This window comes from Alligator sinensis, unplaced genomic scaffold (genome assembly GCF_000455745.1).
Source record: "Alligator sinensis unplaced genomic scaffold, ASM45574v1 scaffold421_1, whole genome shotgun sequence".
In the NCBI taxonomy this organism is placed as follows: domain Eukaryota; kingdom Metazoa; phylum Chordata; order Crocodylia; family Alligatoridae; genus Alligator; species Alligator sinensis.
In genome coordinates, this window is record NW_005841871.1 from 4,334,788 (window position 1) to 4,358,028 (window position 23,241).

The 23,241-nt window shown below is 46.4% G+C and overlaps 1 protein-coding gene across 1 annotated transcript in view; it reads left to right on the plus strand.

Annotated features, from left to right (window-relative positions):
* The window catches only part of EVC2 (EvC ciliary complex subunit 2), a 173,595-nt gene that overhangs the window by 27,033 nt on the left and 123,321 nt on the right, over positions 1–23,241 (plus strand). Inside the window, exons 6-8 of the mRNA XM_025195164.1 lie at positions 4,834–5,020; positions 15,605–15,714; positions 19,231–19,293. Coding sequence (XP_025050949.1) covers positions 4,834–5,020; positions 15,605–15,714; positions 19,231–19,293 — 360 coding nt within the window. The remainder of the gene's footprint in view (positions 1–4,833; positions 5,021–15,604; positions 15,715–19,230; positions 19,294–23,241) is intronic.

Below are 23,241 nucleotides of genomic sequence, written 5' to 3' on the forward strand. Positions count from 1 at the left end.
CACCCCACCCACCATACACACACACACCCACTCCCCAACCCCCTCACATACACCCCCTTACTCTCCCCACACACAATATACAATAGTAAGACTGTATTTACTATTATACCATCACCTCTAGATACACTATGCAAACACACACAAATCAGGACAAAAATATTTTTTTAAATAACATTAAAATAAGTTATAGTAGATGTTTGATTTTTTTTTTTTTAATATATATATATTTTTTTCTAGTTTCAAGATGGCAAGTCCCACTCCCAAAAGGAGTACTTCTGGGGCAAGGGGAGGGACTTCCAGTGAAAAAGGTCAGGGGCTAGGGGTGGGACTTCTGGTCCCAAGATGGTGACCAAGGGGGCGAGCATCTGTCAAGGGGTAGTGCTACCCATGAGGCCCTTGAAAGCTCACCAAAACTTGTTAAGCAGCCCTTCAGCTGAAATAATTGCGCACCCCTACACTAACTGCATGGTAGCTGAATAATACTGCACTGTAATGCGTCACAGCACAAACAGTGCTAATATGCTACTGCACAGTATTATTAGGCTGCCGTGCAGTAGCATCACTAAAAAGGCATTTGCTAGTGCGGCTGCTGATCAGTAATTCAAATTATACAATTACTAAATAAATGTGCAGTAACTACTGCATAGTAACGTCTCATGTAGACGCACGAAGTATCTTATGTAATAGTCATCTAAAGCATGTGCTAGTCTTATATAATGTGCTCTCAGTCTGATTTGGTAGTGTTTTAGGGCAGCTAGGGAACACAAGGCAGGAAGAAGAAAGAACAGCAGATTGAACAGAGAAAGGGGACTAGAATGGCAGTCAGGGAGGGTATGGAGCTAATTTGTGGCATGCCTCTTAAAAAGGTTGGCCCCCATTGTTTTAGGACAACTGTGATTGATGTGAATACCAAGGCAATGGTAATAATGAGGGAAAAAGAAGGCAATAGTTAGCATGGATGTTGTGGGTAAGTTTAATAGAATCACACGGTTATTCATTGAAAACTAGAGTATGGCTTGATAGAATAAATAAAGATGTGTGGCATTAGTATATGCAATAAAAGTAAGACTTGAGTGAGAAGTAGCAGTTCATGAAGAGCTTTTCCTACAAAGGCACAGAATAAAGTAGGAATATTTGCGAGGAAAGCAGATGAATGTAGTGTTGATGCTGGCTTCACTGGTGAGGTAGCAACCAGTGTATAAGAGAAGTAGGGCTGGAGCAATGTTGTTAAAGGTTTGAATATTTATTAATGAGTGACAGAAGGGGCTCAGGTTTTAGTGACAGTGTAATGGACCCTTATCTTACCCAGAGCTAGGGATGTAACTGGTGAAGACTTTATACTTTTCCATATGGAAGGAACATATGTCATTATGATTGCAGACAGGGAGGATTAAGTGAAGGGGAAAGCATACCATGGCATGTGTCACTCTGCTTGCCCAACTGCAGCCAGTCAGCTCCTAGAAATGATGAGGTGCAGTATCACGGGGACAAATCAAAACACATGAGGCCTGGGATGCAAAATGCAGGCCAAGATCTACGTGTTTAAATCTCAGATTTTATTTCAAGCCCATCTCTTATGCAGAGAGGTGTGGCAGTGCACCTTTGAGTGCTTGCCACTTTAAGGGCTTAAGTAGGCTGCAGACCAGCCTGCAGGTGGGAGCAGACCCAATCAGGTGGTCACATGGCAGCCAGGAGGCCGCCTGATTGGTGCAGGGCTGGGTATAAGACCCAAGAGCAGAGCCGGCAGTTGCTACAGGGATACCACTGATGTAACATTGTCCAGCCATAGATCTGCTGCTCCTGGAGCACCTGGAGGTTAGGCTAGGAACTATGGGACTGGAGGAGGTTCCTGTGGGTCCCTGGTAAGACCTGAAACTGAACCCTGCTGGGTTTGGATGGTGTGGTGGGGCTGCCTGTGGCAGGGCAGTCTCCAGGAAATGTCACACCTGTGCCTCTTCAGTGAAAGGCGAGGATGGGGCTTGTGGGTACCTTGTGGAGGGGAAAGGCTAGGAGAGCACACCCCAACAGAAAAACACAGGGCCCAGGTCCACTGAGTGGGGCCTGAGGCAGGAGCCAAGGCCCACAGTGGGGCCTGAGGCCCATGGGGCATAACGCCCAGGAGCCCAGTGAGAGGTGGAGGAACCCAGTGAGGGCGGAACAGTAGGCCTAGGATGGGTCTAGAGTAACTATGTGGTCCACAAGCCCAGAGAGCAAGAACAACGTTTGGAAGGGCCCGAGAGGGCTAACTGCTCAAGAACCTAACCAGAGAACCTCGACTGGCTGGGGCCAGGACCATGAGGGTCAAAGGGCAAGAGTGACCACCTTGAGGGATGGCCAGAGCCAGCGGGCTGTACTCCCGACTGGCCTAGAGGCGAGGCCAGTGCCTGTGAGGCCAAAGGTCCTGGAGGGGGCCACTGCCGAGAGGAAAAGGGGTCTAGGGCCCAGGATGATGGCAGAGGTTAGGCCGTCTGAATAGGAGGGATCCAGGTTGGGGTGAATGTCAGTCTGAAATATAGTGGGGCCCAGTATGGGTCTGAAGCCATATAGTGATGCCATCTGCGAGATATGGGACTTGGTAAAGAGCAGGTCGGAGTCATGACTTATGCCCCCAAAACTGCCATTCTACCCCTCTAAATTGGTGCCTGGGGATAGTGCCCTGCTTGCTGAATTACATTATGGGCAGCAACTGTGGAAATAAAACCGAGGCTTCCTCTGTTATCTCTGCCTTCCTCAACTCTGCCTGTAGGGACCAGATTTGGAGCCCAGTGAACACATCAGGCAACCAAGAGTAGGCCTTGGATGCCTTGTGCATGACTTTGTATTGGAAAACAAAGGAGGAGTTACTTGTGGAGTACGTATCAGAGCATGGTTGCCTTTGCCTGGTATACAACTGGTAGCACATGGCTAGATCTGTTCAGTGGGTGAACTAAGCTCATTAGGGACTGTGCTAGTGGGGAGCAAGTTGCCTGCAATACCACAAGTTAGAGGGACCAAGGGAGCACTAGCCTACAGCAAAAGAGAAGGCCTCATTTTGTGTCTTTCAGCAAGAAGGTGTTAGATTCATCTAAGGCTCTGGCTCCAGAAAGAAGAGACTGAGCCCCAAGATTACATTGGATCTGTGAGGGCTGCCATTACCTGGGTGGCTTCTCTTTGAACCTGGAGCCAGAGAATGGCCAGAGCTTGATATAACTTGGGACATGTTATATCCTAAAAAAGGAGCTGTCAGCTCTCCAGAAGGGGAGACCTACCCTTCTGTAGAGCTCTTATATACAATGTAATGGCATTTTTTATTATTTTCATGTAGGTTGTAGACATTTAAGCCTAAATCCACAACGATTTTTAAGTTCACACTTCCCACAGATTTGTGGATCAGTTTGGAGCAGCTGTTTCTGAAGTATTGGTTGGTTATTCTCTTATTTGATATCCTCAGTTCCCTCACCTGTTCCCATTCAGTTTTAATTTAACTGAGTCTGTTTTGAGAATAAAATACAATTTATTCTCTGTTGCTTCTTGTTTCCCTTCACTTAGAAACTAAGGCTGCTTACAGATGTGAAAAAAACCAAAACTGACATGCCCCAACACTGACTGCAGCACTGGCCCAGAAGAGTAATCACGTTAGTTGGACCCAGCTTGCCCAATCTCGTAAAGATCGGGCACTTCAGCAGGGCTTTTTGGCACTTTTATCTAATAGCTCAGTGGTTCTCAACTTTTTTTGGTCAGTGTATCCTCAGTGGCTGGTCGAGAAGCAGGGAGTCTCCTGGCAGCTGATTGATGACTGGGAGGGGGGTCCCCCACACACTCATGTGGCAGCAGCTGGAAGTGCCAGTGGTGCACAGCGGCGAAACCGGAAGTGCCAGCAGCATGCAGTGGCAGAAGTGCTGCTGGTGTGTGATGCCAGCAAAAATAAAAGCACTGGTAGCATGTGGCGTGTAGTGGTGCAGGTAGCACAAAGTGCTGGCGGCCCTAGGCCCCACTTCTCCGTGCCAATGCCGTGTAGCCCCTGGAGCCTTCCCAAGTATCTCCAGGGGTACGTGTACCCCCAGTTGACAGCCCCTGTAATAGCTGATTAAATCAGTTATTAGATAAAAGCACCAAAAAGACCCACTGAAGCACCTCATCTACAAAGACTTTGCAGAGCCAGGTTGAACTAATGTTCTGCCTCTTCTGGTAAAGTTCTGTTCTTTTTTTTTCTTCTTTTTTTCACATCTGTCAATGTCCTAAATTTTCAGAGGTCTCAGGAACAACTCATTACTTTATATGCCTAGCCACTAAGTGGAAGCAAGAATTTGGGTCCCATTGGTATTAAGGTAGGTTTCTCAGCTCTGAGTGGAGTGGAGGAAAGGAGAGGAACTAGGGTGACACCACCCTTGCAGAACACGGGTGCTACTAAAGGGGTTGAAAGAAGAGACAAAACTGCCTGAAGAGAATGAAATAGCAGCATGTGTGACTTGCTAGAGGCCCATCCTCATATCTGGAATTTTCCAAAACCCGATTAGAAGCTACAATCCAGTTCTGTGATATGAGGTCTTGCTGAGATTTTCAGATTCTTGCTTCCACTTGCTTCTTTCTCTGCATGAGCTATTATCCTGGATATCAAGCTACAGGCTTTCTATCGCGTTGTCTCCAAGCAACAGCTTGACGTGTGGGAGATTAAAATCTCTTTGGGAGTTTGAAATCAAATAGAGAATGACGTTGTTGGGTCATTCAAAATGCCCTCAAAAATAAGCATACCCACAAAACATTTTTTTATCAGTAACTGGACTTAATAGCTTGCATTTAAGAAATTCAGTTGTTTTGCTTCAAAACAAAAGCTATTTCTGTTTCTTTTTGTAGGTTGCCACTCAGCATGACCCACAAACTGCGCACGTTAGACTTCTGATTAATAACACCAACATGCCATCCACAGCTAATCTCACAGATCTCGTCCTGCTGGACAATGTTACTGGCCTTCATGTTAAAAAAAACAGTGGTAATAAGACTGCAGATGGATTCCAGATATACAGGAGAACATTCCTGCAAGGTAACTAACTACAAATGGTTAAAAATTTGACTGAAATGTGGGAAGTCAAAGTACTTCCATATTAAGATATATTTAACTGTTCATTCTGGTGATATAGCTTACGATGCACAACTCTCCAATTAATAAGGCAGCTTAAATGAGGCTGACAATATTTCCTGAGTTTCACAACAGGATACTCAACTGTCCCCCGGCTCTCTGGCACTTTTAGCTGTTTTCAAGCTCCGGTCTTATCTGAGAGCCAGGGGGAGAGCAGAATGCCAAAGCACCAGTGTTGCCCTTGTATATCCCCTGCCTAGAAAACACCAGAAACAGAGGTTTTTGAAAACATAACCAAAACTTTCATTTGACCAAACCAACAGGACATTCATGACAAATATTTAAACAATACTGTCCTGAAAAAAATATGTATGGTTACCTAGCTTAAACATTCCAGAAACTTTTATCACTGTTTTAAACTCTGCAACTTTACTTTCTTTTATCTCAAAGAGAGTCATGTCAAATTTAACACTAAGCTTTAGGGCCCTCTCTGAGGTCTGTGAGTGCGAATTAGGCCCGTTAGTTGTATAAAATTCAATTCCTTCAAAAAAAGCCAGTGTCACAACCCAAGGGTGTGATTTTTGTTTGTGTGTGCTTTGGCACCGCTGAATTATTTTCCCGCCGTTAGAAGCTTTCTTTGCAGGGTGCATTTCTTCTTTGCAGCATAGAAATGCACATTGCAAGGAGTTCCCGCCATTTGTATTTAAATTCGACCCCCACTATTGGTTGTTTCTAAATTATTCCCACGTGGCGGCTAGCGATTGGCTTGCTGGCCGTATAAGAGGCTTGAGCGGTTTCCGCCCAAGTTGGAGGACTCCACGAACATCAGGAGGAGGAGACTTCATGTCTCGTGAAGATCTCTAAGCGCTGCGGAGCCTATTGGACCCAGCGTGTATATCAAGAAGGCTACAGGGGTCTGATCAGCCTCTCGCCTCTCCCTGTCGCCGAACGATCCCTCGACGTACCCTTCCCTGCGCGCAAAAAGTTCCACGGAGCCTCGACAACTTCGTGTGAGTCAGAGTTTTGTCCGAGTCCTTAATGTAGGGATTTAAGCGGAGCTTTACCTGGGAAACTGTCCAGCCTACACCGCGACCATCTATGGTGTAAGTAAACAATCTTGAATCAACCATTATGCGTCCGTGCCTAATTCTAGCGTGTCGCCTGCTTTCTCCGACCCAGCGTGTCCGGGCTGCTGGCCACAGCCCGCGGTGCGAAAAAAGGGCCCTGGATCACTCCCGGCCCGCACAGCCAGAAGGGTTCTTTGCATTTTTTTTATTCCATGAAAGCTTCCATGAACAAGTGTTCCTCATTCAAAATTGTCTAAGCTAGTTACTTTAGCTTTTGTAAACTTGAGGCTAGACTACGTGGGGCTTCCCTTGATGACTGTCGGGAAGCTGTGGCTGGTGTAGAACATGGCAGTCCGCTTTCTGACAAAGGGTAGGTCACCAGGGAATACGGAACCAGAGCTCCAGAGTCTGCATTGGCTTCTGATAGTTTTTCAGGTTCAGTTCAAGATGCTGATTTTGACTGTTAAGGCCCTAAACCAGGGGCGGGAAATTATGTCAGGTGGAGGGACGCTTACTGAGTTTCGGCAAGCCATTGAGGGCTGCATGGGTAGTCCCGCCTGTTGACAGGTGCCCCATCCCCTGGTTGCCAGCTTGCAATCAGAAGTCCCACCCCCTAACCCCTGACCTTTGCCACCAGAAGTCCCTCCCTTTGCCCCCTGGACTTACTCCTTTCAGCAGGGGGTTTTGCCAGCTCTGAACCAGAAAAATACCAAATTATATTCTAAAAATCAAAAGTACTACAACATTAATTTCATTTAAAAAAAAAGTCCTGATTTACATGTGTTTGTGTCGTGTACATAGAAGTGACAATATAATAGCTTAAAATTAAGTCTTACTCTTGTATACTAGTGAATTACCCATTAAGAATGATGGGGGGTGGGGAGGGCTCCGTCCCTGCTGTCATCGCAGCGCTCTGCCGTCCTACTCTGACCCTGCCATTCCCTCCATCCTACCCCGCCCTGTCGCCACCTTCAAGCTTGAGCGTTCCAAGAGTTTTTTTCCCCCTGCCCCCCAGTCTGGCTGTCTGGTTGTGTATGTGCCTATGCCGAGCATTGTGATTGGTTGTTTCAGTAACCGTTGTAATTGGCTGCCGAGAGAACCAATTAGAGTGCTCCAAGAGTGTTATGGACAGACACAAAGACAGATGGACTAAGCCCTTTATATAGATAGAATTGTGGGAGGGTGGGTATATGTTTGTGGGTATGTGGAGTGTTGGGGAGAGTGTGTGTGGGATTTGTGGCGGGGTTGATAGATGGGGGTATGGGTGCATATGGGTTTTGTGGGGGGCTGTGAATGTGTGGGGGGAAGGTGCCTGGGAAGGGTTTGCCCACAGCCTGCCCCCACCCTGCCCTGTGGCAGGCAGAGCCCCCGCCAGCACTCTTGCAAGCCCAGGCTCCATGCTCCTGCCACTCCTGGCCCCGGGCCACTGGGATGGGCCCCGTGCTCCCATTGACTTCCACTTGCCCCCCCATCTGCCGCTGCTTCCCCTCTCCCCCACCCACCTCAGCTGCTCTAGCACCACATCCCAGCTGCTCCTGCGGTCCTGGCGCTGCAGCTGGGAACTATGTAGTGCCAGAATATGGCAGGTTTAGTTGGAGTGGGGAAATGGCTGTGGCAGGCAGGGGGCAAGGGGCAGCTAGCGGTCGTGCAGAATGCAGCAACAGCCAGGTGGGAGCATGGGTCCCACACCGGTTCACTGGGACCAGCACTGGTGAGGTCCAGAGTGGGACGGCAGGAGCACGGGGTCTGGGCTGCCAGGGGCTCTATGGAGCTGGGCTTCATTGCTCAAGCAGGGAGAGGAGGGAGTCATCCCAGCTCCATAGAGCCCCTGGCAGCCTGCCCCCATGATCCTACTGCTCTGCTCCAGGCCTTGCTGGTGCTGGCCTCAGGTCACCAGCGCAGGCCCTGCCATCCCATCCAGCTTTTGCTGCACTTCGCGCATCTGCTCACTGCCCCTTTCCTCTGCCTGCCACAGCCATTTCCCTGCTCACCCCCCACCTGGCCTCTGGCACCACATGGTTCCCAGCTGCAGCACCGGGACTGCAGGAGCTAGCCCAGCCAGCCCTGAGAATTGGGGCAATCACCTATGGTCCTCCCCTGCCTCCCTCCCCCCGCTTCTTCTTATCTGTATTTCCCTCGCTGCAGGGAGGCAGAAACAGTCCCAGGCCACAAGCCTCCAGAAGCCCCTGCTAGGCAGAAGCTTCTGGCTGGGGCTCAGGGTGGGCAGGGCTGGAGGGGGGCATGGGTGATCTGGAATTGCTGCTGTGGCTGCTTAGTTCTGCTGCCAGCTTTTGGAAGCAGTGTAAAACCTTTCCATTTGGGCAGACATTTAACAAGGAAGGCTCAGCTGGGATATTGTTTAGCAAATGTTTGTTTTATATCCTAATTTAACATTCTATGTACTTTTATACGTCATTGTTTCTTATTTTAAGCTGCCCTGAGCCTTTGTTGGGGAGAATAGTGGCATATAAAACAAACAGACAAATAAATAAAATAGGTATATTCAATTCAGTATAACCAAATACCTTGCTCAATAACAAGTTTAAGATGGTGGTTCTCAACTTTGTTAGACTCAAAGCACCCCTCAGAAAATGCCAACTCTTAGCTTTCACTCATTTTTTTGACTACAGAAAAATAATACATCAATTAATCTGTTGCAAAGAACTCAGAAAGACCACAAATGGTCAGAATGTTTTTGACACTATGGATTCCTATTTGAAAACTGGGTTTATGTTGTAGGTCATTTGTGGGTAATTGCACACCTAACCATGCTAGTAGTAAGTGGCACCCTTAAAAGCATCTTGTTGCATCTCGGGGGTCTTTGTTACCCTGGTTAAGAATAACTGTTTTAAAAGAATCTTTAAAAATCAAATTAAAAAATATAAGGCTACAGTTGATTCCATATTGGCACAAAACATCACCTGCATGGAAAAAAGCCAGGTCTTGAAAACCTCCAAGGATGGAGAGTCAGTCCATTACCTCTCTGGGTAACCTCTTCCAGTGTTTTACTATCCTCCTGGTGAGAAAATTCTTCCTAATATCTAAGCTAAACTTCCCTTGCTGCAACTTGAGATCGTTGCTCCTTGTTCTGTCATCTGCCACCATTGAGAATAGTCTAGCTCCATCCTTTTTTGAACCCCGCCTAGCTGAAAGCTGCTAATAAATCCCCTCTCAGTCTCCTCTTTTCTAGACTAAATAAGCCCAGTTCCTTCAGCCTCTCCTCATAAGTCATGTCCCCCAGCCCCCTCACCATTTTTCTTGCCCTCCACTGGACTGTCTCCAATTTGTCCATCCTTTCTGTAGTGGTGGGCCCAAAACTGAACACGGTACTCCAGATGTGGCCTCACTAGTGCTGAATAGAGAGGAGTAATCACTTCCCTTGACCTACTGGCAACACACCTACCAATGCAGCCCAGGATGCTGTTAGCCTTCTTGGCAACCAGGGCACACTGCTGACTTATATTCAGCTTATTGTCCACTGTACCCCCAGGTCCTTTTCTGCAGAGCTGCCGCCCAGCCAGCCAGCCCCCAACCTGTACTGATGCATGGGATTCTTTCATTCTTAGCGCAGGACTTTGCACTTGTCCTTGTTGAACCTCATGAGATTTCTTTTGGCCCAATCCTCCAATTTGTCTAGGTCACTCTGAATCCTATCCCTACCCTCCAGCATATCTACCACTCCCCCCAGCTAGGTGTCATCTGCATATTCACTGAGGGTGCACTCTGTTATCTTCCAGGTTGTTAATGAAAACATTGAACAAAACTGGCCTGAGGACCGACCCCTGGAGCACTCCATTTGATACCAACTGCTAACTAGACATTGAGACATTGATTATTATTCTCCAAGCCTGATGCTTCAGCCAGTTTTCTATCCACCTTTCAATCCATTCATCCAGCCCATACTTCCTTACCCTGCCTATGAGAATGTTGTGGCAGACCGTATCAAAAGCCTTGCTAAAATCAAGGTACACCACATCCACTGCTCTCCCAGGGTCTACAGAGCCAGTCATCTCATCATAGAAGGCAATCAGGTTGGTCAGGCATGACTTGCCCCTGGTGAATCCCTGCTGACTGTTCCTAATCGCCTTTTTTTCCTTCAAGTGCTTAGAAATTGATTCCTTGAGGATTTTCCCCATGATTTTTCTCGGGACTGAGGTGAAACTGAGTGGTCTGTAGTTCTCTGGATTCTCCTTGTTTCCTTTCTTAAATATGGGCACTATGTTTGCCCTTTTCCAGTCATCCGGGACTTCTCCTGATCACCATGAGTATTCAAAGATGATGACTAGCATCTCTTCAATCGCATCAGCCAACTCCCTCAGCACCCTCTGGTGCATCCCATGCAGCCCCGTGGACTTGTACATGTCCAGCTTTTCTAAATAATCCCTATCCTGTTCTTTTACCACTGAGGGCTGCTCACCTCCTCCCCAAACTGTGCTGCCCGGTTCAGTAGTCTGGAGCTGACCTTGCCTGTGAAGATGGAGGCAAAAAAGGCATTGAGCACTTCAGCCTTTTCTGCATCCTGTGTCTCAAGGTTGCCTCCTCTATTCAGTAAGGGACCCAAACTTTCCCTGATCCTCCTCTTGCTACTGACATACTTGTAGACACCCTTCACATCCCTTGCTAGCTGCAATTCCAATTGTGCTTTGGCCTTCCTGACTTCATCCCTGCATGCCTGAGCAATGACCTTACATTCTTCCTTAGTTATTTCTTGAAGTTTCCACTTCTTGTAAGCTTCATTTTTGTGATTTAGTTTACTGAAGTGTGCCCCTGCTAAGTCAAACTGATCTTCTGCCATATTTTCTAGTCTTCCTGCGCATCAGGATGGTTTGTTCCTTCACTCTCAGTAAGGTTTCTTTAAAGTACAGCCAACTCTCCCGGAGGCTTCTCCCCCTCAGACTGGCTTCCCAAGGGATCCTGCCCATGAGTTCCCTGAGCAAGCTGAAGTCTGCTTTTCTGAAGTCCATTGTCCTAACTCTGCTGCTCTCCATCCTTCGTTTCCTCAGGATCCTGAACTCAGTCATCTCGTGGTCACTGCTCCCAAGTTGCCATCCACTACTACATTGCCCACCAATTCATCCCTGTTTGTGAGCAGCAAGGCAAGAAGAGCATGGCCCATAGTTGGCCACTCCAGCACTTGCTCCAGGAAGTTTTTCCCACTATTCTCCAAAAACTTCCTGGATTACCTGTGCACTGCTGTATTGCCCTCCCAGCAGATGTCAAAGTGATTGAAGTCCCACATGAGAACCAGGGCCTGTGATCAAGGAAACTTCTACTAGCTGTGTGAAGAAAGCCTCATCTACCACTTCCTCCTGGTTTGGTGATCTATAGCTGACACCCACCACAACATCACCCTTATTGCTTTCCCCTCTGACCATAACTGAGAGATTCTCAACAGGTCTATCTCCAGTTTCATACTGGAGCTCTGAAAATCATACAGCTCTTTTACATAAAGCACAATTCCTCCTCCTCTTTTCTCTCGCCTGTCCATCTTGAACAGTTTGTCCATGACAGCGCTGCAGTCATACAAGCTCCCACTAAGTCTCTATTATTTGGATCATGCCATAGTTTTCTGACTGCTCGAGGACCTCCAATTCTTCCTGCTCATTTCCCAGGCTACATGCATTTGTGTACAGGCACCTGAGGTAACAAGTTGATTGCCTTGATTTCTCAGGAAGTATGAGAGCACTTCCCCTGTTGCCCGCTCCTGCTTGCTCTTCTTCCAGATCTCCCGCTTCCTCACTTACCTCAGGGCTCCATGCCCTGATGAACCTGGTTTAAAGCCCTCCTCACTAGATTAGTGAGCCTGCCCGCGAAGATGCTCTTCCCTAGGTGGATCCCATCTCTTCCCAGCAATGCTTTTTCTTGGAAGAGAATCCCATGGTCGAAAAGGCCAAAGCCCTGCTGGCAACACCAACTGCACAGCCAGGAGTTGATCTGCAGGATGCATCTGTTCCTGCCTGGGCTCTTTCACTTGACTGGAAGGATCGACGAGAACACAACCTGAGCCCCAGACCCCCTCACCCTTACCTTATCTTTCACTGACCTTCAAATGGGGACCTTCATTTTGTATTTTGTAGTCTTTCTTAATCAGTTGTTGCTATCCTTACTTATGTTACATAGTGCCTACCAGAAGACGGTGTCCTTCTGAATTAAGATGTTGCCCAACATGAGTACAGGGGCCAGAATGTAGTCTTGAATGTAGACATCAAGAAGGCCTTTGGCACTTTCTCACTCCGTGCTCGTAAAAAACTAGGTGACTGCGGCATCGATGCCTACACAGTCAGATGGGTGGCAAATTGGCTCGGTCACACCCAGAGAGTGGTGGTGGATGGGTTGTTTTCGACCTGGAGGGATGTGGGCAGTGGAGATCCCCAGGGCTATCGGTCCTTGGGCCTGTGCTATTGAACATCTTTGTCAGCGACTTGGAGGTGGGCATGGAAAGCACGCTGTCCAAATTCACTGATGACACAAAGATATGGGGAGAAGTGGGCACACTGGAGGGGAGGGACGGAATCCAACTAGTTCTAGACAAGTTACAGAGGTGGGTGGATGAGACTAGAATGGAATTCAACACAGACAAGTGCAAGGTGCTGGATCTAGGGAGAAGGAATCTGCAACACACCTATCGGCTGGGCAACACCCTTGTCAACAAGGTGGTAGAAAGGGATCTTGGAGTCATTGTTGACTCTAGGATGGACATGAGGCACCAGTGCGAGGAAGTGGTCAGTAAGGCTAACCGCACCTTGTCATGCATTTATAGATGCACCACAGGCAGGTCCAGGGAGGTGATCCTTCCCCTCTATGCGGTGCTGCTCAGGCCGCAGTTGGAGTACTGTGTCCAGCTCTGGGCGCTGCACTTCAAGAGGGATGTGGCTAACCTTGCGAGGCTCCAGAGGACAGCCACTTGCATGGTCAGGGGGCAGCAGGCCAGGCCCTATGGAGATAGACTAAAGGGCCTGAATCTATTCAGCCTCCACAAGAGAAGACTGAGAGGGGATCTGGTGGCAGTCTATACACTCACCACTCACCGGGGGGACCAGTGGAAAATAGGTGAGGCTCTGTTCCCCTGGGCACCACCTGGGATAACAAGGAATAACGGCCACAAACTGATTGAGAGGAGGATCAGGCTTGATATCAGGAGGCATTACTTTATGGTTAGGGCTGCCAGGCTCTGGAATGGGCTTCCAAGGAAGGTGGTTCTTTCCTCTACCTTGGGGGTCTTCAAGAGGAGGTTGGATAGATATCTGGCTGGGTTATTATGATCCCAGCTCTTGTTCCTGCCCAGGGCAGGGGGTCGGGCTTGATGATCTGTTCAGGTCCCTTCTGACCCTAGAAACTATGAAACCCTAGAAAATATGAATTTGTTTGTGTGCACCCCAGTATATTTGCAGGTTGGCTAGCTAAGATAGCAGTAAATTTTTTTAGAACTTTAAAAGGTCTGTGCAAGTTGTTGCAGTGACTCATCCAAAGTAAGGCAGCAAACAAAGACAAGCAAATTATAATGAGGTTAAATAAAGGAGGATAGGAGTAAAAATGCAAACCCTCTATGGCCTTAGTTTCAGTCTGCTCCCTAGACTCTGTTTGGGGTGACTTGGCATCCTTAATTGAATTCTCCATCTTCCGACTCCCTGTTTCTCCTCTGCATCTGCATCTTTTGCTTCCTGCTCTCATATTTTGACTGCATGTTCTCTCAGTCTATTTTGAAATTTTTACATTATATACATTTTAAGTAACTAAGCCAGTGATTCGCAGTGTACCTTGGTAGCCTGAGGTGTCCTGAGATCATTTCAAAGATGCTACAGAGTACAACACAATGTTAGTACTGTTAGATGTGTAAACATGATTCACAAGATAAAACCAGAGTTTTCAAATTGGAATCTATAATGTTGAAACAGTCAGGCCTGTTATGTTCTTTCCACCACAGGAGAATTACTCATGTATTTTTCTGTAGTCAAAAAATTAGTGACAACTGAGAGCTGGCATTTTCCAAGGGGTGCTTCAAGTCTATTAAGGGGTGCTTCAAGTCTAAAAAGGTTGAGAACCGCTGAACTAAGTAGTGTTACGATAGATGCATTTTATCACTGACAGCTTTCCCAGTGGAAGAGCAGTATCAGGTCATATGAGTTTGTTCTATGGTTGGAAGTTTATACTTTGTGCAAATTTGCAATAATGGAGGCTTGGTGGATGTAACTAAAGGCTTGCATATTTAGAAACTGTTATCAGAGAATTGTTGGCTTTCTACCCAGATCCTCAGAGAGGCTGTCATCTGCAAAAGTTTATGCCTCTCTGAATTAATTAGTCTTTAGGATGGCACCCTGCCTTCAGCCTGACTTCAGACTGGCCAGCTACCTCTCTCTTAAAATGAATTAGGAAATCAAGCTTGAACCTTTGTCAAATCTAAAACAGTTTCCATTAAAGCTGAATTGAATCTTGGTTTTTCCAACAATGGAAAGTGTATAATAAAGAAGACTTAAGTAGGACAGACTCAACTAGAAAAACTTAGCTTTATTTTTTATTCACTGGTATGTCAGCTGCCAAATTCAGCACTTGTAACTGATGATGAGCAAACTTGGTAACATACTATGGGTTATGTTTCCATATGATGTGTGTTATACAGAATTATTGCCCATCTCAGAGACATGCTCTAAATTAAAGATTCATTTTGACTTCCATTGAAATCAATGACAAAAGCTTTAGTGGGAGCAGGATCAACTACTTAACAAAAACAATGAAAGTTGTACAAGAGACCACTCTTACTAGAATATCTTTTATTTTGAGAGAGCACTTCAAAGTCTCTCTCGAAGAAGAAGTACAGTTCTGTCCCCTTTTAATTCAGTCTCCATCAAGCATATGTTGTTTATTGATACTTTGAGTACTTAGTCAAATGTGTATTGGGTCAGATTTGGTACTGTCATTACAGGTGAGAAGTGGTGGAAATGTTTGCCTGCAAACTCTGTACCTGCATCCACCTGGGGGTGGGGGATTTACCCTATGGGATAATGGTATTGCCAATGGCCTTTCCTATGGATGCTGCATATGGGAGCAATGCCAGGACCATCTAAATCTTCACTGGACCCTGAGCAGTAGAGTCTGCCTGGGGGAGAATGAATTTTCTCTTCATCCTGCCCGTTTTCTACACTATGTTGATTGGCTTTGCCTTCTACCACCCATTTTCCGTCTCCCTCTGAAGTAAGTTTTGCAAACTATTTGTATCCATCTCCCAAGGGGACTTTTAGAAGCATATTGAAACTGATTTTTAGAATTGCTGAATCCCTGTAGCTCTCACGGAGTTCAACTGAGTGATCTTTTCATGAAAAAATCAAGCCCAGATGGGTGTCTCGTGAAGGCTCATGGGGTCTTCTCATGTTTTTAATATTTACTAGTTTAATAAAGAAAATAAAGGCAAAGCTCAAGGACTACTGGGAGATGCAACACACTCACCCATTCAAGTTTAGTCACTGATTCACTTTTCTTATAACAGCTGGAGAATACTACTCAGTAGACTACGTTGCCATTCTTGATGTAAAAGAAACCTGGAATAATAAGATGTTGACACTGCCTGCTAAGCTGACCTTCAGGAGTACATCACTGGTACTTACTTTTCAGTATTATTTTACTCCTTTACAATCTATATACAAAGAGTAGGAATTTTTGAAATTATTCTTGTCTGCCTAAGTCAGACATGATGAAACAAAGTTTTTAAGACATCTTCTCACAATGGTTATAATATATTTGAAGTATATGTATGAGTATCATTCATTAATGACTGGAATGGTTTGTAGATTTCATGAGTCCAATAGGTTTGTAGGTTTCATGAGTCCAATAGGTAAAAGGATTAGAGATATATTGTTTGTGTATTAGCTTATAATTTTCTCTTTATCCTGGGATCTTTCTCCATTTTATCTGTGAATTCAGAAAAAGTGTCCAATTAGTGTACATATATGTTACATACCTACACAGTCTTTTATTTCTGTCTTACTTTAAATTGTCCTGAGCCTTTGTTGGGAAGGGCAGCATATACATCTAAAAATAAAATAAAGGTTCTGAATGTATTGCACTAAGTTGAAGGCTTGATCTCCATGGATTCTGTCTATAAGAGCAAGACATTATATTCATTGCTACTTGAAGGGTAATTTTCTGTAATTATATTATGATCTTAGATTTCTCCTTTTGGCTTTTCTAATGGGATTGTTTCTCTGGTCAATTCTCTTGTCATGGCTTTGTACATATGTACAGACATAGCTATTAAAATCCTTTGTATCTGAAATTTTCAGAGGCTATTTTAAATTGTAGGGTGCATATGGAAGATGGCCAATCTTCCTAGTGAGAATGGCCCTTTCAGTTCAACTTATAATGAACAATTACATCAGTTACAGTTAAAAAGAAATATCAGCCACCAATCTGAGGGATAAAAAAGTCCTGTGCACAGGTTTTTCCATTATTGCTTTTTATGAGGTTTTATACCTGCACCTGAAACATCTGGCCACTGTTGGAGAAAAGATGAACCAAAAAACAGAATTGATTCAGCAGTTTGTGTAAGTCCTCTGAGAGTGTTTTCTTAATTTCTCTAAGGACAAGGTGTGTTTCCTGTTAGCAACTAAGGTTCAGTTTCTTGAGAGTTTTGGTGACTTGAGGTCATTTCACAATTCCATGTCTCAAACTGGATCTGGAAGCACAGCTCTCCTTGCCTTATTGTCCTTTTTTAAGGGGGGGAAGGCATTTGGGGTATGTAAAGAAGACACTAAAGATGCGATTTCCAGAATCAGGGGAGTCACAAGATAAGAAATGTCCATTCTGAGTTATCCCATTCCTTAGTGGTCTCTAGCTTGCAAACTTTTGCAAAGTCTTTATGCTTTTAGTAGACTTGCTGCCTTTGGGGTTTTTCTTGTGCACCTTCAGTTCTCCCTTGAGGACTTTGCAGGCAGCAGTTAATGCTGTGAGAAACTTCTCTAACTTCTGAATGAGTATCCAATTAGGAGTGGCGTATTTCCCACACGGGCTGCTCCCATTATTGGTAGATAAAATACTGAACTTTTCTGTTAGACTTTCGTATCAGTCTTCTTTCTCATGTCCTTGTCATAAATGAGATTTTTTTTTCAAGAATTATGCATAATTCCATTGCTGTGGCAAGGTCCTCCTTTGTACAGGTCTCGCCAAGTAATCAGCAAATGAGCAGGTGCTCTATGGTCTGCACTTCACTGCACTCTCATATATGCGTGTAATTAGAGTAGCCCCAGTTGATCTTCCAGTTTGCATGCACAGGCAATTCAAGCATCACCATTTTGACCAGTCTGTATCAGCCACTCCGAGAAGGTCCTCCTGGGGTTCCAGGGCATCTAATTGTGCATAATCTTTCCTCCTTTAATCTCAGTCATGCCCTGTCAGCCATTGTGTCCAAGGATGCAGCATTGGTCATAAACAATTTTGTGCTGTAAGCCATTTGGTTACTTTTGTGTGGATGCCTGGGGTCTTCCATCTGCCATAATCTTTCATTTTGGCTCACTGTTTTTCTTCTGATATCAGTAGAGATGCACTGGTACATCAGTCCATATCGTATAAGCACCGATAAGAGGAAAATTGACTTTATCAGTAATCGGCTTTTTTTGGCTGATGTCGCTGATAATGTTACTGATAAATACTGCATGCATACAGCATGCATGTGGCCAAAAGTGCAGCCCAGGAGCTTGGAGAGAAGTGTCCGGCTGGTAAGCCTGTGAGAGGGAAGGGGAGCGGGGGTGCAGATCAAGGCCCCCGCGGTGAGGGAGGGAGTGGGGCTGGGGCAGGAGCAGGCGCTGCAGCTGGGGCAGGGTAGGGCACAAGACAGAGCCAGTGGCATGAGCGGAGAGAGGAGGGTGGCTTCTGTCACTGTGCGTACCCCCAGGGTGGGCATGGGGGAGTATGTACCCCTTGGATCTGTGCACAGGGTGAGGGTGGGCTGCCATTGCGGGCAGGGGCCAGAGCTGCTCCAGCTTCTTCCTGGCAGCTGCGCTTGGGAAGGGCAGGGCAGGCAGTGGCGGCACTGGGAGGGAGGTTACGGGTGGGCTAGAGCTACCCCAAAATTTGCTGTAGCCACCCCTCCCAGTGCTGCCGCCGCCTGCTCTGCCCCCACTGGGCCTGAACACAGTCACCGGAAAGAGGCTGGAGCAGCCCCAGCCCCAGCCTCATGCACAAATCCAGGGGGCATATGCTCCCCATTCTTCCCCCAGGGGTGCGTGCAGCTCCACTCCCTCCCTCACCACAGGGGCCTCGATCTGCACCCCCCCCCGTCAGACTTACCAGCCAGACGCTGCAGCATTTATCAGTGACATTATCAGCAATCGGACTGGTATTAGCGAATATGGCTGGTCAATAATTGGCCATCAGTATCGGTTCAAAAAATCTTTATCAGTGCATGCCTAGATATCAGGTGGTACAATGCCAGCCAGTAAATACAGGCTGTCCTTTGGTGTTGGCTTTAGACATCCTGTTATTTCATGACAACCATTGTTTAGAATTGGGTCTAGTTTCTTGCCATGGACTGATCGTTCCCATTGCATACCCTATAATGGAGTAACATAAGGCAATGGGTTTGCTTCCCATTTTGAGATGACCTCTTTTGAAATATTTTGTTGTGGGCTCTGGCTTTCCCTTTTGTCTTTTCTACATGTGCTTTGAAGATAAGTTTTTGGTCCAGTATAACCCCCAAGTACACAGGGTTCAGAGGATTAATCAGTGAGATTCCATCCCAGGTGATGTTTTATTTCCACTTGGCTTCTCTGCATCTTGGTTGTGCTGGCATGAAGCTGGTTCTATTGTAATAATCTCAGTGTGCATGTCAGTCTGTTCTTGACAGTGGTTAAGTACTTCTCTTGCCATGTGATACATAGATCATCGGTGTATATGAAATTCCTCGTATTGCTCTGTATGAGTTGGTCATTGGTATATATGTTAAAGACGCTGCCCTGTGGAAGGCCATTTCAATAGTGCATTTAATAGAAATTATAGATTTTTCTCTTGGAGTACACATGGTAGGGGAACATAAAGGACCTGGGTTGTGTACCAGGTTTAGAAATGTCTTTGTGCCATTTTGTAATGCTTTTGCGGGATACTTTTTTATATCTTTTCCAGAATAAAACACAGCTGAGTTCATTGACAGCATTACTCACCATAACAGCAGAGGAGAAGACCAAGGTAATCATAGATGACTGAGTATATATGATATATTTATAAGGTAAAGTGATTTTTGGGGACCAAGTTATATGTTTTATTTAGTCATTTTCTGTCATTGCCTCATGCTTTTACAGTACTTCCTAGATTCAAAGTTTTGCCAATCAGTTCAATCTCATTGTGACCTTTTACTGTGAATGCAGATGAGTTTGTCCTTCTGTCATGCACAGCAGATAAACAAGAGATAGGGTGGCTCTTCATACTAAAGCACCAGAATTCCTAATGTAGAAGTGATAGCTGAGAAACTCTGGGCCTCGTTATATTTTTCTACCCAATTTTTCAAAGGAAAAATTGTGCAACCCCAGAGAATGGTGATAAGAAATATGTACATTAGGGCAGTGTCAAATTTCACCAGGTGTTTCGTTTTGAAGTTGTTTCAATGTGTTTCGAGCTTGAAACAGCAAAATCAAAATGAAACAAAAGCTTTCGAAATGGCTTCAAAACGAAACAAGGGGACTCAAAACTTTTTGAGTTTTTAAGCTGGGCTTACTTGGCTTCAGCACCAGTCCCAGCTGACAGCAGCAGCCTCCTGGTATCCAGTGCACAGATCCGGGGGCCGTGCCCCCCAGGAGGAGTCTGGCACAGCCCCGCAACCCTTCCAGGGGTGCAGGCCCCTGGATCTGCACGCGGGATGACAGCACGCTGTTGCTGCCAGCTGGAACCAGTGGCAGCAGTAGTCTTCTCAGCACTCGGTACGGGCTGCATCCAGCGCTGGTCCCAACCAGCAGCAGCAGCTTCCTGTCATCTGGCGTGCAGATCAGAGGCCTGTCTGCACCCCCAGGAGGTCTGCAGGGCTGTGCTGAACGCCTCCCAGTGTGCGGGCCCCCGATCTGTGTGCCGAATTGTAGCACCAATCTTCCTGGCAGGGTGGCAGCAGCAGCCTCCTGTCATCTGGCATGCAGATTGGGGGTCCGCACCCCCAGAAGGAGTCTGGTACAGGCCCGAAGCCCTCCAGGGGGTGTGGGCCCCCGATCTGTGCGCCAGATGACAGGAGGCTGCTGCTGCCAGCTGGGACCGGTGCTGGGCACAGCCTGTGCTGAGTGCCGGAAAGACTGGTGCTGCCACTGGCAGTAGCAGTCTAGTGTCATCCTGCATGCAAATCTGGGGGCCCGTACCCTCGGGAGGGCTGCGGGGCTGTGCTAGACTCCTCCCGGGGGTGCAGACCCTTGGATCTGTGTGCTGGATGACAGGAGGCTGCTGCCGCTGCTGCCTTGGGCTAGCAGCAGCACCAATCTTCCTGGCTCTGGGCGCGGGCTGTGCCCAGTGCCGGTTCCAGGCGGCAGCAGCAGCCTCCTGTCATCTGGCTCACAGATCGGGGCCCACGCACCCAGAAGGGCTGTGGGGCTGTGCCAGACTCCGAGGGGGAACAGGCCCCCGGATCTGCGTGTTGGATGACAGGAGGCTGCCCCTGCTGCCTCGGGCCTGCGGCAGCACCAATCTTCTCAGCGCTGGGCACAGCCTGCGCCCAACACTGGTCCTAGGTGGCAGCAGTAGCATCCTATCATCAGCCATGCAGATTTAGGGTCCTGCACCCCAAGGAGGAGTCTGGCACAGCCCTGCAGCCCTCCCAGGGGTGCAGACCCCTGGATCTGCGAGCTGGATGACAGGAGGTTGCTGCTGCCACCATGTATCACAAGTTTTGCTTTGAACAGTTTGAAGTGCAGTTCCCCAGAAACCTCTGAATGTATCTCCTTGAAACTTGGCAGGCGTCATGCCCTTAGAAGGGGCTACCATCCGTGCAAGTTTAATCTGAATCAGGCAAGAAATGACAAAGTTTTAGGCATTTTCATGCTTCCCCATTATAGCCTATGGGCAAAATGTCAAAACAGTACAACAGTTTCGATGAAATGAAATGCAACAGTGCTTTCGAAACAAAACAAAACTTGAAACAAAACACTGTCCCATCAAAATGGCGAAACGGAAGTCAGAACGAAAAGGTGCTGTTTCGTACAACCCCAGTGCACATCTGCTGTTGGCCTTATGCATCTTGACTAGGATTTTTTGTTTCTGGAGCACATTCCAAAAGGGTGATGTCATTTTACATCTACTGAGGAATGCATTGCTCTTTTTGATAAGTCAGATATCCATGGTGGGGACCTAGGCATTCTCCCTTCCAATATATGCTTTTGTCCTTGACTTGTGAAATACAAGCCTGCAGAGTAACATTGATTTCAGGAAGGAGTGCTTTTCTCCCATTACATTTTCATTAGACAACTCTCCACTCCATCTGACAGCTATCTTGCTAAAGTAAACTCTTTGCCAAGCTCAGCGCTCCCCTCACCTTGCTACCAATACCATTAACCATTCAGGCTGTTTCATTGCAGGGAACCTTTATTAAGTAGTAGTGATTAGGGTGGTGACACTGAGTGAGCACTGTGATTACTGGTACTCACTCACAAAGAGGAAAATAGTTTATTTCACCCCAAAGTTACGTTGCTATGGTTGTGTTATTTGAAGTTTAAAGGTCACATTGATAGGGCAATTGCAGAACAAGGGAAAACTGAGAGGAAATATCAGAGACAGGTACTGCATAGAAAACAGCATAATTTGTGCAGCATTTGAGTAAATACGAGCTGATTCCTTTGTGAAGGTAGAGTTATAGGATCTTCAAGGAAGGAAAATGCTGAGAATCCATGGGTTCTTGAGTAAGTCTATGCATTTTACCTGATATGACTTATAAGGGGAGGAGAATTACTAGCAAGTGCTTCTCTGCCTCAGATTTCACAAAACTGTAGAAAAAAGAATAACAGTATCTCTGGAACATTTAAAAAATATTGAAATTGTTTCTTTTGCCATCTGTAAGTTTCGGCTTGAACTTCTGAGCCAGAACAAGTTAGTAGTTTTCACATTGCTTCACATTTTAAAAAGTTCCCAAAATGCTTAAATCCTAACATGCAATGGGGTTTAAAAACTTTTGAAGTGTTTTGAAAAATAGAAACACCTCCAAAAGTTTGTTAACAAGTTCAAACAACATAGTTTCTCCAACCTCATTCTTAATCTGAAAAATGGTGAACCATTTCAGCTGAGACCTGAGTTGCCAATGTAAGACTTTCTTTTTACAGACAATTTGCAAACTTTTTACTGACACTTTTTTTTTTTAACTGTCAGTAAAAGACCAATTTTCTTGGATTGGTAACCCCATGTGACTACAGCCATGGTTTTACACCCTGTTGCACCCACCACAAGAGTCCTCTACTCACCCCACACCCTAAGGCCCCTGACCTCACCCTGCACCATGTGCATCCCCCTGGCCAACCCTCCAGCCTTACCCTGCCAGTTCTGCTGCCCCATCCTAGTATGGACCCCTGAAGAAGCCTACCTGTGACCTAGCAGTATTACAGGACAGGAAGCAGCAGCACCACATGGCTAGAGGGGGAGGGGCCTACAAAGCATGGAAAGAAGGTTTTCTGCAGAGTGCTACACTCCCACTCAGATACCAAGTGCCACTGCTCTGCTCTTTGTGTGCTTCAATGAATTTCCAGCCGTCCAGCTTCTTTCTGAGAAGGATCTTCATAAAGCAACTGGAGCTTGATTGTTTTTACAAAATGCTTGAATTTATTTACAGACTTTAGAGACGGGCATTTTTAGCCTGCCTTTTTACTGTTTGTAAATTTACAGTAGGCAACCCTGATTGAGACTTTATGGAAAAAGAAAAATACAGCATGAGAGAGGTGAGCAGCACAGATGATTTTGTGTGGAACATTGGTATAACAGGGTGGCACCAAGGCACCCACAAAAATTTTTTTGCCACCACTCTGTTTTGGGACAGTCAGCCCCACACTTGTCTGCCGTGCCTTGTTGTATCAGTGAATTTTTAAATTGTGGGAGGCTACCCTGATTTTAGTGGTGCAAACTACCTTCATGGCCCTGGCCTTATGGAAGGCAGCACCACACATGGGTGCAGCCTTCCCT